This window comes from Lycorma delicatula, chromosome 7 (assembly GCF_047948215.1).
Source record: "Lycorma delicatula isolate Av1 chromosome 7, ASM4794821v1, whole genome shotgun sequence".
In the NCBI taxonomy this organism is placed as follows: domain Eukaryota; kingdom Metazoa; phylum Arthropoda; class Insecta; order Hemiptera; family Fulgoridae; genus Lycorma; species Lycorma delicatula.
In genome coordinates this window covers 89,640,594-89,657,184 of record NC_134461.1, presented here as the reverse complement: position 1 = coordinate 89,657,184, position 16,591 = coordinate 89,640,594, and the positions used below count along the sequence as shown (strand labels likewise).

The 16,591-nt window shown below is 30.8% G+C and overlaps 1 protein-coding gene across 6 annotated transcripts in view; it reads left to right on the top strand.

Annotated features, from left to right (window-relative positions):
- The window catches only part of LOC142328487 (cytochrome P450 4C1-like), a 93,691-nt gene that overhangs the window by 76,553 nt on the left and 547 nt on the right, over positions 1–16,591 (top strand). For 2 of the 6 annotated variants that reach the window (XM_075372313.1, XM_075372308.1), the window contains 2 exons: positions 875–1,054; positions 2,702–2,877. In XM_075372313.1, coding sequence (XP_075228428.1) covers positions 875–1,054; positions 2,702–2,868 — 347 coding nt within the window. In that variant the 3' untranslated portion in view covers positions 2,869–2,877. Of the gene's footprint in view, positions 1–874; positions 1,055–2,701; positions 2,878–5,854; positions 8,096–16,591 lie in introns of those variants that run through there. The other 4 variants (XM_075372310.1, XM_075372309.1, XM_075372311.1 and 1 more) reach the window with 4 other exon arrangements.

Sequence of the window (16,591 nt, the reverse complement as noted above, 5' to 3'; positions counted from 1 at the left end):
AGTGTCAAGCCCCTTACATTGTTTTTCTGTCATTATGTTGTTTTAAAAATGTTATGGTTGTTTTGTAGATAATAGTAAGCAGATAATTAATAGTTAATTTCAAAACAAAATTAAATATTGTTTCAAATTAATATAAGGATCTTGTGTTTATATTTTGGTAATAACCTTTCTGGTTACTTCCCAATGATTAAAACCAAGGAATGACTTAGCTGATGAAAATACATTTATTTTCTAAAAGGTCTTTTCTTAGGATATATGTTTCTTTTTCAACCATTCACTGGGTAAGCATAATTTTTTGTTTATTATAATGTTATGAAAACAAAAGTAACAAATGATATAAAGTCATCATTAATTTATTGCATTAACAAAATTGATTATGAATTTTAATTGTTATAAAAAAAATTACAATAAATTTTTGTTTTTCACAAATTGTTGAAATATTGCATATAGAATAGTAGGCCAGATTTACCTGAATAGTTAATTGTTACAGCCTTCATTACTCACAGTTGTAAGAAAGCAAACAACAGACAGACAACAAAATAGCTGATAGCTGCTTAATGAACAGTTGAAGATTTTTTCCACATCCAATTTGATTCAGTGTTGTCAATACTTTTTTTAACATAAACATCTCTAACCAAAATAAATCTTATACATTTGAATATAATTAGCTATAAAAGAAATATTTTGATTTTACAAATTTACTCATAAAAATGTTATCTTAAATAACACCAAGAATAATCTTTAGCTATTTAAAAAAAAAAAAAAAGTGTTTTCAGTGTGTACATATTTATTGTTTTTCATGTTTTATATGTCTAATGTTTATATTTATTTATAAATATATAGTTGTATTAATGTTTGTAATATTTTATTTCAGCGGAATACATCATACCAAAAGGGTGCTCAGTTAATTTATTTTTATACAAACTCCTTCGTGATCCAGAACTGTTTCCAGATCCTGAAGTTTTTAATCCAGATAGATTTTTACCTGAAGCAGTTGTTGGAAGAAATCCTTTTGCACACTGTCCTTTTAGTGCTGGGCCAAGAAATTGTATTGGTACGTTAAACTTATTAGTTATTATTCATTCATTACCTTCAACAGTGTAACATTTAAGATCCTTAATCCTTTGAGCATTATGTCTGTGACTAGTGTTTGCTGAAGGCACATTGTTACAAAAATCCTAAACCTTTTTAAATTGTCAAAGAAAATATATTTCTTAATCTACCATGTTATTCTGAATTATTTCAACCTTGCTGGGGGATTTTCTGATCCTGGAAACTGGAATAATTCTTTCATCTAGAGTAGTATGAAGTGCAGTATAAAGACTTTGACTTCTCTCAGTAGGGTGGACATATTTTACAATATTTTCACTATGAACATTATTTTAATTTTCAGTAGCAACATATAACCATGTTTTTTTCTTCTTGTTTGAACACTCACGCTCCAGTTATGAAACACGCTGTGGTTATGATTCATTGGTTAAGGACAGTCCCTCTCACAAATCTTATCCCTTCATTCTACCCTATTAATTTTTTTCTTAGTTTAGGAGTGCTGAATTATTTATTTTTAATGAAATAGATAAAGTTTTTATATGAAAAAATAATGAATGAAATTTCAGCGGAATACATCATACCAAAAGGGTATACATCATAATTGTATGATGTATTTTACCTATATACTGTTGCATTTTTCATTCATAAACCTGTAAATAACACTGGTCTTATGAAATTTATCTCAGTCAAAAAGCTTTAACGATAATCATTTTCATTAATAAAAAAATTCTTATAATTTGTGAATTTTAGATGTCCAACTATTTGTCCATGACTTTAACATATAATTTTATATTAATGTCTAAATGTATATTCCAAAAAATCTATTCTTCTGATCATTCTCATTCTCAATATCAATACCAAAATTAATGTATTCATTGTAGATGCTTATTTTTATCAAACAGAAGACCTAGTCTTTAGCCAAATCATTTGATTCCTGCACTTGTAAAATCTTATATGAAAACATTGTACATATAATAGAGAACATCAATGAAAACCATGTCATACATGATAACCATCAAATCAACTTATATATTATAGTGTATTTAAACATTAACTACGTAACTATTAGTTGTTGGTTTATGAATGGATTGTTTATTCTTTTGTAGTATGAATTTCAGCAAAGCCACGGACAGATTGCACTTTGCATTTTAATATGTATATTATATTAGTGAAGGATAAAAGGGTAAGAGGGTAAAAAGTTCGGTTGGGGGCTTGCCAGTCCAAATTCTTGCTTCAGACACTACACAACTTACTTTTTTTTATTTTATAGATTATATTGTTTTGTCAAATTTTATTAATGGTTTGTGAAATAAAAAAAAATATATTCGTAACATTTATATAAACAAAATAATAGTTTTTAAAAATAATAATAGTTCTTTTTTTAATATACTAGCATAACAAATATAATAATAAAAAAGGGATTTTTTTTGTTTTTTTTATGTTGTAGCTACACTGCTTGACTAACACCCATTCTTTTAAGTTGTCTGTCTAATGTGAGGTTACTGTTCTTTGGTAATTTAGTAATTTTCATATTATAAGTAATGTTTTGTGAAAGTTTATTTCATTTTTCATATTTTTTGTTTTGTGTTTCTTGAATTTATAATAATAGACATAACTCCAATAAAGTGTTCAGAAATTGCTTCTCTTTCAGAGCATACCAGTTTAACACAACAAATATCTTCTGAGTGTGGTGTTGAACTATGTACAGTGAATGCTATTTTAAAACAATTTAAAGAAAATGATTTCTTTTCACTTCAAAGGAAAGGCAAGAGTGGCTGTAAAAGAAACAAAATACTCAAACACAGAACTGGTTATTAGTAAGAAAAAGTAAACCTCTAAATAAAGTTACATTTTATTAAGTGTTCAGATTAATTTTTGTGTGCTACTGTAAATATTATTAATAGTGTTAATGTTTTGCTTTTTGTATGTATATCATTTATTTTCACGTTATTTTTATTACTCAGTTTTTGACTAAAAAACTGATAAATAATTTCATGTAGTTATTCATTTTACCCATCTTCTTGAATTGCTTATAGTATTTTATGGAAACAGAACACTATGACATAACGTAATTTATCAAAAGTGGTAAAAATATTTCAAAAAAACACTAACCATATAAAAACTGAATTCAGTTGAAAAAGATTTATGTGATTGTCCTTCAGCAGCAGTGCAGTACCCATCTTCCATATAAGGAACAATTGATACTCAACCTCTGCAGGACAAAATTCAGGAGATGCGAACTATATGAGACTAAATTGACTCCAGATCTAAACTACATTAACTTTGATACAATAATAAGTACAGTATGATCTGACAGTTTGCATATCTAGTAATGACTGGATTCTAATAGCCAGTAACAGGAGCCACATTGTTTTGGTTAGGTGTTCTATTCATCACTGGTAAATGCAAACATGTCAAGAAAGGAAATCTTAACATAATAGCTAATGTAATGTTCCTTTCTGCTCCTGAAGATCAAAATACCATGTTAGAATTATTGAAGAAATCAGACATCCTAAATAAGTATAGGACATCTATCCAAAAACCTAAGTTTATAAGAAAGCTGACTGAAGAAAAGAGAAATCACTTTTTTTAAATACTTTTTTGTTTTAAATTGCATACTTTCGGTTTTCTAGATACTAAAAAAATTTTTTGTATACTTTTTTCTTTAGATTTTCCTTTTTTTTATTACTTTTTTTTAGATAATGGGTTGTTGTTTTCTTTTGAACAGTTTTTTCTAGTTTTTTATTTTTGCAAAAGTGTGTCCATTTTTCTAAACAGATATTATAATAAAACTGAGACATGACTAATTATTTACTGTAAAAAGTATCAATTGTTGATCAAATGCCCATATTTATGGTTTCTTGGCTATACTACGGTAAAAAGATGTTTAAAAAAAAGGAATTATTACAAATGAAATCTTTTATTATAAAATCAGATTGCTGTAACAAAAAAAATAGCATGTGTTTTCAATCAACTAATTATTTTTATTATTCATCTGAAAATTCAGTTTTTTTGGGATTTGTGTACAATTCAATTCAACTCAACTGGATTTTTCTTAGAATTCACTCGATTGCAAAATGTTAATATCTTACTGTTGATTCATCAATTTTAGATTTTTAAAATCATCTTATTTCATATTGAGTACATTAATGTTTTGAAAGCATAGGTGAACTGCTGCCAGTCCCACAGTGTAATTAGAAGATATTTCTCGCGTATCTCTCATTTTTGCTCAATCAGAGCGTGGATAGTCAGTCTCTATGTGAGCATGTCCTTTTAGTAAGAATTTTGGGTGCTTGTGTAAAATACAAAAATAATTCATCACAACAAAAAAGTTTTAATTTTGATCCCAGTAACTGTCATTCCAAATTGTAATTCACCCACTGATGATGCCTTACTTTTATCCCACATTATACTCAGAGCAAAACATATACTTTATATGAATCAGAAGACTCATATAAAGTGAAATTAAAAATCCAGAGATTTTGTTTGTAAAACTTCATCAATTTGTGAGTCATTCATCAAATGAGGGATGAATAGCCATTATTGTGAGTCAGCTGTTATAACATTATGTGGATTTTCAGTCACTTTTGAGTCTTTTGGTTTTTCGTAATAGGCTAACAAGTGTGTGATTTAAAAAATTCAATTCATTCACCTTGCAATTTCTTTCTGGCCTCCTCTACTAAGTCACTCCCTGTTGTGACTACCATCTCTTTCCTGGCAGGTTATTTTGTTTTAACTCCAAAACATGAGCTAATAAATTGATATTTCAATCAAAATATTTAACTTCATCCCAGAAAACTTCAAGAATATGTATATTCTTATCCTTTGAAATTTTTTCAAAACATTTATTTCTGTAATTACAAGCTGGCTTCTTAATTCTTGCTGGAATATCAGTACATATCTGTTCTTGCTTATGTATGCTCTCCCAACAGCATAATCTTTTGGTTCATATGTTTTATTGCAGATGTCTTTCAAAAATAATTTCATTTTATATTAAGATTATCCATCTGTACTCTAAGTAAAATACACATTTATTGTAAAAAAATAATGACAATAAATACATAATACCTAGCATAAACTATTATGCCTTAATGTTTTCAATAAAATTTTCTTTCAATTCCTTTCTTGTAGAACTACATTTTTCCTGGTCAAGATGTAAAATTTTATTTGCAAAGAAAGGAGAGAAAAAGGTCCATTTTGAAAGATAAAATATGTAAAACTGGCACAAAATAATATAAACATGCATTTAAAAGACACTATTGTTGGTGTTACTATTGTCAAAGGAAATAGTATTGCCAGATAAGCACACATAGATAAGACTAAAAACAACTTATAATCCAAGTTGTTGTTATTATTAGTTGTGTTTTAGTTCTTTGTATTTATTAAATGAGTAATAAATACAAAGAGCTGACTTTATAGTGGTTCAACCATTCAGTCATGTTTGAACATGTTCACTGCTAGCAAATAAATAGTAATTGTGTTGAGGTATGTAACACTACTAATTAGTGATTGCTTCGAAATTTTGGACATAGTGTCCTGTGTCTCCAACCTGTAAGCTGTTTGTTTAAACTTTCTAAACTTTGATAAGTAATACATCAATTTTATCAAATAACATTTATTTGATAAATGTTAAAAACATGTGTTAACATTTAACACATGTTTTTATTTTAAAATAATTAACCACTATATTAAAATGTTAATTAAGATCAAATAAAGAATTCACAAACTCATGAACAAATAACAAATGGTTAGTTTAATCATTAAACAGCATTTAAGTTCAAAACCTAAGCTATTTATGTTACAGGTCAGAAATTTGCAATGCTTGAGATAAAATCAGTCATCAGTGCCATAGTTCGTAAGTTCAAGATATTACCACCAATTGATTGCCCAGACATAGTTCTTGGATCAGAGCTTGTATTAAGATCACTCACTGGTGTATATATTAGGCTAGAAAACCGCTAACATGTAGAGTAGAATTAGTATTTTTTTAATACTTATTTAGCTTAGAAATAAGTATTGTTAGTTTCTGATTACAAAACAGCTTTTATTTTATTTTGTACTTTTTTTATAATCTTTTTACTTAATGTTAAATATGTATTACATATATTGATTATATATCATACAATATATATATATTTTTTTCCCCTATCTTTCTTTTTACTTCTATTTTTCATTTTCTTATTTTTAATCTATTTTTCTTAAATTGAGCTAGATGAGATGGATTTAGTACATATTTCTGGTCAAATACTCTTGGACATTTGGATTACAATTATTTATTGTAATGGATAATATAATGTACATGTAGTTATAACCAGAAGATTAGTTGATTTTGCCTTTTCATTGTAACTGTTTTCTGTTTAATTAAGCCTTGGCAAGGGCTGGACCAGGGAGAAATGCACTGGGTCAAATTATATGGAATAGTGTCCTGTTCCTTTCTAATCCAAATCAGGATTTAAATGAATTCAAATTGTAAATTGTCCACGGTAATTTTATTATTGCCAAGATCAGCATTTAACTGGAATTCTTTTTAAAGCATATTCAGGATTTCAAACTAAGACAACTATACAAAATTACATATGATTACAAAAATGTATCTGTAAAATGAAACCACCCACTACCTACCAACACCAACATCAAATATACATACCTTAAATATAAACTATAATTATTTTACTCTTATGAAGAAAGGAATGAAGCTAAATAGAATCTTAAAAAAAACTCCTGCTACGTAAAATTCTTCACACCACTTCTTTACTTCATTTAAAATTTATTATTATTTTTTTAAACAAGTTAACAGTTTCTTTACTATAGAAACATTTTTTTGATGAACTCAAAAGTCCTACTTCTTTATTTTCACTTTTCTATAGGAAAAATCTTTTGGTTACTAAATACTCTTCTGGAATTTGTAATGGTTTTTTTTAATAGTCACAATAACATTTTTTCTTACATTCATATTTATATGCCTTTTCTATTACTTTTTTCTGAGTTGAACCAAAAACTCCTTGTCTTTGATCTCATTGTCTATACATACTAAAACATTTTTTTTTTTTAATTTCTCTTCTTTCTTGAATTACCTCTTGTCTATTTGTCACTTCTATTAGTTTTTATCCCAGAATAGATATGCAAACTATAAGTAAAACAATATGCACCAAATAAACACACATCACAAACATATCATCAAATTTAAAGAGAATCTAAATGAGCAACTATCTTCCAGTCAAGTAACAAAGAAAATGCAAAGTAAATGCATAAACAAGTAAATTGTAATAATAATAATATTAAGTCAAAATGTGTATAAAAAATTATGTAATAAATTAAATTATTGGAATATAAGTGTTTTATGGAAGACATGTGACAATACTAAATATTTCAGTCAAAAATATAATGAATGTCTCTAAAGCAGGACAAGGAAGTGGAGAAATTCCATTCTGTACATTGCTCACTAGTACTACTGCTGCTACATAGTACATATTACTCGCATAAGGCATAGATTTATAGATGTTTACTCTGATCACATCACATGTTTTGCTGGACTATAACTGTATGTTAATGTAGGTTGTGATGCTAATTAAAATTGACTATATTATATCTTTACTGAGTTATCATAATCACTTCAGTATAACTATTTATTTGTTTTTTTTGCGTATTATTTTGTTGTTTGTTTATTAAATTTTTAGCTACATTTTTTTATAAAAGTTTTAAAAAGCATCTTTTAAGATATCAGTTACTTTTATTATAATTATTGTGTATTGAACAATCATCAACATAACATTATTTTCTTTGCCATGAATCTTATTTTTTATTTATTTTGAATCCACTGACATTCTTGCATTTCGTTCTCTAATATATAGCTTTTATGAATTTATTTACTTCTACTAATTATTTTATTTATTTTACTTTTATTGTAATAAAGTATATTTGTAATCTATTTTTTACATATTTGTGTAATATTTTATGACCCTTTTTTTTTGTTTTATTCTTATATTTAATCAGTGTCAAGTGTTTTAACTTTAGTTCTAAAATAAAAATTTTATTTACATTCTTAGATGTGTTTTTTGTTATTATGACAAACAAAAATATTTTATTATCCTATTATATAGTTGTATAATATTTATTCATATAAGGTATGTTGGCATTATCATACTTTATTGATTAACTATGTTATTTATTTTCTGTTTATATATCTGTCTTTAACCTGTAAATATAAAAAACTGACAACACAGTTGTAGGACTTTCCTATCTCGCAACTAAAGCCGTGTATTGGGAAAAAACCACAGCTGTGGGTTGTTTCTGATGCACAACTTACACACATAACTTAATTTAAAAATTTATCATTTTATTGAAAATATAATATTTTTTTTGTTTATTTAATTCATTGATTTAGTAAAGTAAAGCATGCACGCATACTGCATTTAATTCACGCGTGTGGCAGTACTAGCAGTGACAATTGGCACTAAGTAAATTAATATAGTTTCACAACTTACATAGGATAAATTTCACTTGTACAGTTGGCAGACTGATGATATAGCCATAAGGTTTAATGCACCAGGTATAGAGTCAACCGGGCGATCAATTTCGAGACCCAGCCAGATGAGTTACTTTTTTACACTTAAAATATTATTTATTTATTTAGTTCTATCACTTACCTGTGAAGTCACAACATAGCAGATGAATACAACATCTGTAGATCAGTGCTACCAACCTTTGAAATGAATAAATAATTTAATTTAGTTAAGTCTAAAAAATGATTTGGACCCTTTCGAATTTCCTGGTCCAAGAAGACAAGGGAAAAGGGAATTTTCCACAGGGATAAAGGGAAATTCCAAGATGGCAGACTGACATTAGTGCTCCTTGTGGTGACAGGGGGTACTATTGATGTGGTATTCTCAGTCGGCCATTAGTTTATAGCATTTTTGTTGGTGGGGGTATGATTATGCAAAAAAATATTCATTTTGCAAATATTGTTATTTTTTTAATTGTTTACAAATGTGCATGACCTTAACTATGCGAAATCTTGGTATACTGACCTTATTCTACAGCCCACTCCCTTCATCTTTTAAGTTGAGATTTTAATGGCATGAATGCCCCATATATAGAAGTAATCTGACTGAGTTTGGTCAAAATTGTCTAGTAGTTCTAGAGATTTAAGGGGATTTAGAAGCCAGCACTGAACAGACACACACACACACATCTGGAGAATTTCCATCTGGTTTTTTTTGGTTCCTTAGATGCCAAAATGTCAAGATTCAGTGAAAACCGCATATGCCCAAATTGGACTGATTATACATTACTTTCCCTTATAGAGCTATAGAGCTACCTAGATGGGAAAGTAAAATGTTAATTAAATAATTTTGTATTTAAAAAATGTAATGTATACTTACTTAAAATTAAAATGCATTATCAACTCTATTTTATTTGTTATCAACTAATTCAGTTAACTTATGAAATCTATATGTGTAATGCATATATATGTAAATGTAATGTAATGTATATGTATACATATATTTTCATACAAAATTTTATATACGTATACATATTGCAGACAGAGATTTCACAAGTACTTGCCAACTTTTAAACTAGCCAACTTTTGATTAACCAATTTCAGTGTCTTAACTGCTTGTGTGCTGTACACACCTCCACTACATGTTTACCATGAGTAGAACATTACAAACACAGCAAGTTGACTTTTCTCCACCCAGGTATGATAATGTGAACCCACCGGGTTGGTCTAGTGGTTAATGCGTCTTCCCAAATCAGCTGATTTGGAAGTCGAGAGTTAGAGCGTTCAAGTCCTAGTAAAGCCAAATATTTTTACATGGATTTGAATACTAGATCGTGGATACCGGTGTTCTTTGGTGGTTGGGTTTCAGTTAACCACACATCTCAGGAATGGTTGAACTGAGAATGTACAAGACTAACACTTCATTTACACTCATACATATCATCCTCATTCATCCTCTGAAGAATTATCTATACGGTAGTTACTGGAGGCTAAACAGGAAAAAGAAAGAAAGAAAAGGTATGATAATGTGAACCCACCGGGTTGGTCTAGTGGTGAACGCGTCTTCCCAAATCAGCTGATTTGGAAAGCCGAGAGTTCCAGCGTTCAAGTCCTAGTAAAGTCCTAGTAAGTTATTTTTACATGGATTTGAATGCTAGATCGTGGATACCGGTGTTCTTTGGTGGTTGGGTTTCAATTAACCACACATCTCAGGATTGGTCGAACTTAGAATGTACAAGACTACACTTCATTTACACCCATACATATCATCCTCATTCATCCTCTGAAGTATTATCTAAACGGTAGTTACCGGAGGCTAAACAGGAAAAAGCAAGGTATGATAATGTGAGAACCTAGTATGACCAATTCAGAATCAAGTCAGAGTTACCTGTTTTGCTTGGTGTTCTTGGTAAGACTTAAAGATAAGAATGTCTGCAGTCCACTTGAATGGATTGTCTTTAGTCATATTTAAGTCGAACTTCTCTTTTCTTCAACTGTTTTTTTGAAATTAAATATTTCCCTGGTTCGCTGCTTGTTGTCTTAGTAATTTTTGCAATCTTTTTACCTACAATTTCACAGTGGCTATGCATCCGCACAAATATGCTAATGTTATTGTTATCGCATTTTTTTTTATTGGCTCGTAGGCGTTGAACAACCCTGACAAGGCCATGAATGTGTTCTGCACAGCAGGTATAGCACTCAAGAAATCAAAACATACCAGAACTCTCTGCTTGATATGTGTGAGAAATGAAATGCTTCATGAATTGTCACTTCCATTGTTGGCAATAATTGATTGATGTAGTAAGGTATGACTCAATGTTGATAACAATAGAGCATTTGATACCTGTAACCATCTTAGACCCATCTGTAAAAATTTTACAATTTTTGATTGGTATAAATTAAGTTGTGTTAAACTTCCTCTTTGAACTTTAGTGACTCGAGAGAAGCCAATTCCCATCCTCAAAGGCCGTTTGGGTGTGACGCAGTGAATCCGCATATCAATGTCAGGTCAACGTATTAGATATGTTCAGGTTCAAAAGTACCTCGGGGTGTTTCTTGATAAGAAATTGCAGTTTCACCTGCAGAAGCACCTTATACCTCGCAGGGAAGGCCTGTAATGCTATATGCAGCTCCTGTTCGGGCGTTCTTGGCAATTGCAGGTGTAAAACTGACAGACTTGATTGCATCTGAGAGGCAACAGCGTTATGTTGCTTAGAAGTCAGGTGAAGAGGTATGATGTTTCGCTTGGACTTTGTGTTTATGTTTGGTTTTATTATATTTTGTTTTATGGTTTGTTCCTGTTTTGTTTCTGTTTGATTATAAATTTGTTTGTTTTTTTTTTAATTGTGTTTAATGTTACTGTTATGTTGCATTATTTATTGTTATGTTTTGTTAGGGATTTTGTGTTGCGTTTTATGATTTGTTATGTGTCAAATTCATTTTTACCTTTCGGGTAGGTAGAGTTCAGTTTCCTCAAAATTCGAAAGTCATTCAGTCTTGTTTGAGACTTGGCTAGATGTGTTTTGTTTGGACTTTATGTTAGTAGTACACTGATGGGAATGTCACTTGTAGGATTTGCAATGACGGCATCCTGGCTGAGGCTTGTCTGAAAGATGTCATAGCCAAGGTATTGAAGATGGCCTCTGGTAAAGGCCATAAGGGCTAGGTACAGAGGGGATGGTGTGGCGACCAAAACAGTCACATGGAGGGTGTCTTCTCTTATGGGGTCAGTCCTATGTGTGCTGCATAGGTAGTAAATCTCTCTTCTCTTGGTGTTGCATAACTTCTGCTTCAGGGATTTCGTGCTGTGGATCACATTAAGTTTCCTCAGTTGGCTTTTCTGTGCAGAGAAGTACACATGATGCTACTACCATAGTCTATCTTGGAATGCAGTAAGTTCTATGCACTTGCAGTTAGTTTTATTACTCTCAAATTGGTGTTAACTGGGGATACTTAATGACATTCAAAGCCTTTTTTCATTTATTTACAGTTTTCTCACCATGCAACGTGTTAATCAAATAAGCCCTAAAAACTAAGAATTTTAATTTTATGTGGATCTCAGTGCAACTCCAGTTTCCAATGTCAGTTCAAAAGGAAGTCGACCTTGGGGAATTTTATGCATGTCAGAAAAGTGGTGATATAGGAAATTAATACCTGTATAGATCTGGGGTGTCCAGTTTGCAACCTTTTACCCCTGCAAGGAATAATCACAAATTGGGCAAGACTCATTCTTCCCAGTTTTCCTTCACTCAGTTTCACACCTAAAGAAGAGCTGAAATATAGCTGTTATCGCTTTCTTCTTCTGATTCTTTGGAGGAAGATCAGAAAATCAGTGCCCTGTAGGCTGCTACACCCTTTTTATTTTTGTTACTTTTCTGGTGTTCTGAGATTAGAGAGACAATGACTGTTGGCTCCTTCACCAAAACTTTAGAAGTCAACAAGGGAGTTGGCAAAGATTGCATTCTGTTTTCAGTTTGGATGAAAGTGGACTTTGTGAGCTGGCATCAGTTGAAGGATCTTTAGATCCCAACAGAGACTACACGGTCTTTTTAGAGTTTGTCTTTTAGATTAACAGTTCTTTTACTACTACTTGCAGGGAGAGGAGGGTACCTATTTGGTCTTCTTCTTGTCTGCTTTTACTGGACCCAGTGTCATTTTTAAAATACTTTTCCAAATTTCTCTAACATAGTTACAACAATTGGTGCGAAATATCTAGCAATTTCAGCTGGACTGACCTGTTTCCTCAAAACAATCGCACATAAGCCTTCCACATGTAAATTTGGGGTCAGTTGCATTTAGTTTTAGTGTATCCAAAAGGTTGGCAGTAAAATCACATTAAAAGTGGTGTACATGGTTGGATGGAAAGATAGCGCATACAAGACCATGTTTTGTCTGGAGGATATAGTCAACCAAATGTGAGAGCTAAATTCAGTAACAATTTCTTCTTGGTGGAAGTTTAACAGGTTTCTACATACAATGTTTCCCTTAGGAAAGTTTGAGAACTCATGTAGAGACTTAGATGGTAACCTTCAGGTCACCTAGTCTTGTAATTTTCAATAACTTCTTACCTTAAGTTCATTGCCCATATTTAAAAGTAGATATAAAGGATGTCTTTCTTGTGTCTTGTAATAGTCCACTTGTACAATAAAGAAGGTGCTGACTTTTGTGAAATTGCATTTTTTTGTAGTAGAAATACTTGGTTTGCTGAACAGATCAAGCATATATTACCACCATATATTAAACAATGTTTTACCTCACTCCTGGAAGAGGTTTCTACAATATGGGGTTGTTTACATGAACCTCTTGGCACAGATACATTTTGGGAGTGCATCACTTCATTACAAATGTTCATTGTCATGTAATTCCCATTACAACTAGCAAATCTGGTACTACCATAGCAGCAGATGCATAGAAATATGTAAAATATTTCTTTTGGTTTATATGGGATTCATTGCATATGACTACATTCACCATTGGTGGCAATTATCACGTCGCTGGGTTACAGTGCATTGTGTAATATAGAACATTTTTTTTCCTGTTCAGCCTATGGAACCACCATAAGAGAATGAATGAGGATGATACGTATGAGTGTAAATGAAGTGTAATCTTGTTCAGTCTCAGGTCAACCATTCTCGAGATGTGTGATTAATTGAAACCCAACCACCAAAGAACACCGGCATCCATGATTTAATATGTAAGATGGAACATTCATGCTCTTATCAAATCTTATTAAATCTTCCATCCTCTCATAGTGTGACAGTTAAATTACGGTCCAGCCAGCAAGTAACACACATGTGTTGATGTCACTTAACACAGTTACACAAGTGCCCTTTTAGCTGCCTCCAATGATAGACAGGGAAACACAGGAGTATTATACCACCTGCCTCCCTGTGGGAATTACTGTTATTATTATTATTATTTGCTATTTAACAAAAGTTTAACAAAAATTTTTACAAAAAACTAATCTTTTCTGTTACATGCATTCAAAAAGGAGTATCTTACAATATTTTTTGCTGATTTTAAATCTACAAACCAAAGTTGAATGGATGGCATTGTTTAATATTACGCCTTTATCATTAAGTAAAGGCATAATATTAAACAATAACTGGTTCCATGAAGCCTACAGTAAAGGGCCTCATGCAGTCTTGTAAAAAAATACCTATAACAAAAACTTAAAAATAAAATATGAGCATAAACTGAAAAATGGACACAACAATATAAATAACACAAACATGAAAAGGTGCATGCACAGACATGAAAAGTCTTACATGTCTTACAAAAGTCTTACATGATTTTTAAATGTACCATAATTCACACGTTTTGGAAGAGAAAACTTTTATATATTGCAGGAGAAGATCTTTTCCAAATATTAAATTCAGAACTCCTGATTTGTTATAAAGACTTCGTGTAGGACTGATACAAAAATCATTAACAGCAAGTCTAACTCCAATGTTTTGGATTACATAAAGTAGATTTAGTACACTTTTTCATGCTGATGAGTTGATGACAGATCCATATCTATTTTTACTGGACACCTCTGTCAGCATTCTGTAATTGTAATTTAGGTGGCACTAGATAAGATTTAAGCCCTGTTTATATTTGGTGATAACCTGTTATACATTGGGGCCATGTTACTCCTTTATCAAAGATTACACTTAAAAATATCAAAAACTATAACAGTCCTGAAGTTTAATTTCAGTCTCATTCATTGTCAGCCAGGGATGTACATGTGCAAAAGTGGAAAAACCAAGTCTTCTCAGCTGTAAAGAGAAATTCTTGTTCAGCAACAGCTGTTACCAGTTTATTTATGACTTGCTGCAACTTAGAACCATAGCATTATTTCTCCATGTATAATGCCAGGTCATCTACATAAAGTTACATTTAATAATTCTACTTAAGGCAAAAGTACTCCCACTTAGAGGAGATCCTTAAGGGATTCTGTTTTCTAAATCTCAGAGTAGAATACACACATTATCTATACTCACCTTTATGTTTCTTTCAAACAGTTTCTTTTGCCCTACAAGTTCCAGTTGTACACTTATGTTAAAATCCACTGCCAAACATGTTAAAACTAAAATGTTTGTAGTTAAGGAAATTGTTCTGGATTTTGTTTTCCAAATGTACAATCTGGTGGTTGGTTGGTGACATTTTCTGTAATCTGTATAGATTGGAATAATAAATTTTTTTCCTTGTGGTACCACACTACATTTTATAAACTTTTCCCTTAAGAATTTTTCCCATATTAAAATTCATCTCTAATTTTCGCTTTCCTTTGTGAAAAGGCTTTTTATCATTTTTAAGAAGGACTTACTAATTGGAAGTTTTCAGCAAGTGCCTCAGTAATTTCTTTTTGTGTAGTGAACTTTTCTGTGATTGGAGTACACAGTAGGCTTTTACTTTGTACCGTGCTTCTGATATGATACTTTTTAATTGTGGCCTATATCATTCCAAAGAAATTTCTGTTAAAATTAGACTATTTTTTCTTTAAATTTGCCTAGTTTTCTAGAGTTGGCAAATGCTTTAAACCAGTTTTTCTCTATAGGTTGCAGTGTGCACAACAGAAACCTACGTACATTGATGAAACATAGCTTCTGACTGGATATCTGTCATTAAGATATATGTGATCTCAGTATTCCCATGTTCATGTCTCTTTTTATTTGAAATTTACTGACTTGATGTTTTTCCTTGCTTTTGAAAGAAAGCAGTTGTCATGCCAGTATAAAGTGGTTATTCTCTCCATGAATAATTATCTATCAGTCCTCAGTTCATTCTCCAAAGTTATAAAAATTACTTTTTCCAATGTAATTTTAGCTTAATTAACCTAAGGTACTTTTAACCCATAAGTACCAACTACATTTTCTATAGTTATAGATTACATTTTCTGACATCTACTTCATATACACTCCATAAGCTATCCATCAATTAGCATGGCCTCACGAGATCAATCAACTTTAATTAACCTTAACTCTTTCTTTTATGCTATTGTTTCAACTATCAACTATTTAAGACCAAGGTCAAGTCAAGAATTTGACAAGAACTTTCTAATATAAAATTGCAGACTTATAATTTGCAGCCTAAGAAGAAGGAGAACCTAACCTAAGAAGATTATTGAGGATGGTTGATTACAGATTTCCTACTGAAATCACCCTAATCTTGAATTACTTTATTTATTGTGTGCAGTTAAGCACATAAGAATTACCACACAATAATTTACCAAAGGCACAAAAATCAGGGTGAAATCTTTCCCCAACCAACACTTGCTAACAAGTGTTTCTGAAACTGTTTCTGAAAAATAAACTTTCTGTTTATTTTCACCAGAATATATCCTGAAAGTTACGTTCTTTTTCTTCATGAATCAGTTTATATAATTGTCTTCCATTGATAAAACCAATGCAAACTAAAACTGGTGTCAAAAAGTAAACCGAGATTACAGCCAATATATTTAACACCTGTATACTTAACCTGTATATTTAACACTTGCATCATGTTAGTCAAGAAAACATGATGATTGAATTGTAGTAATTTTTGTAAATTTGTACT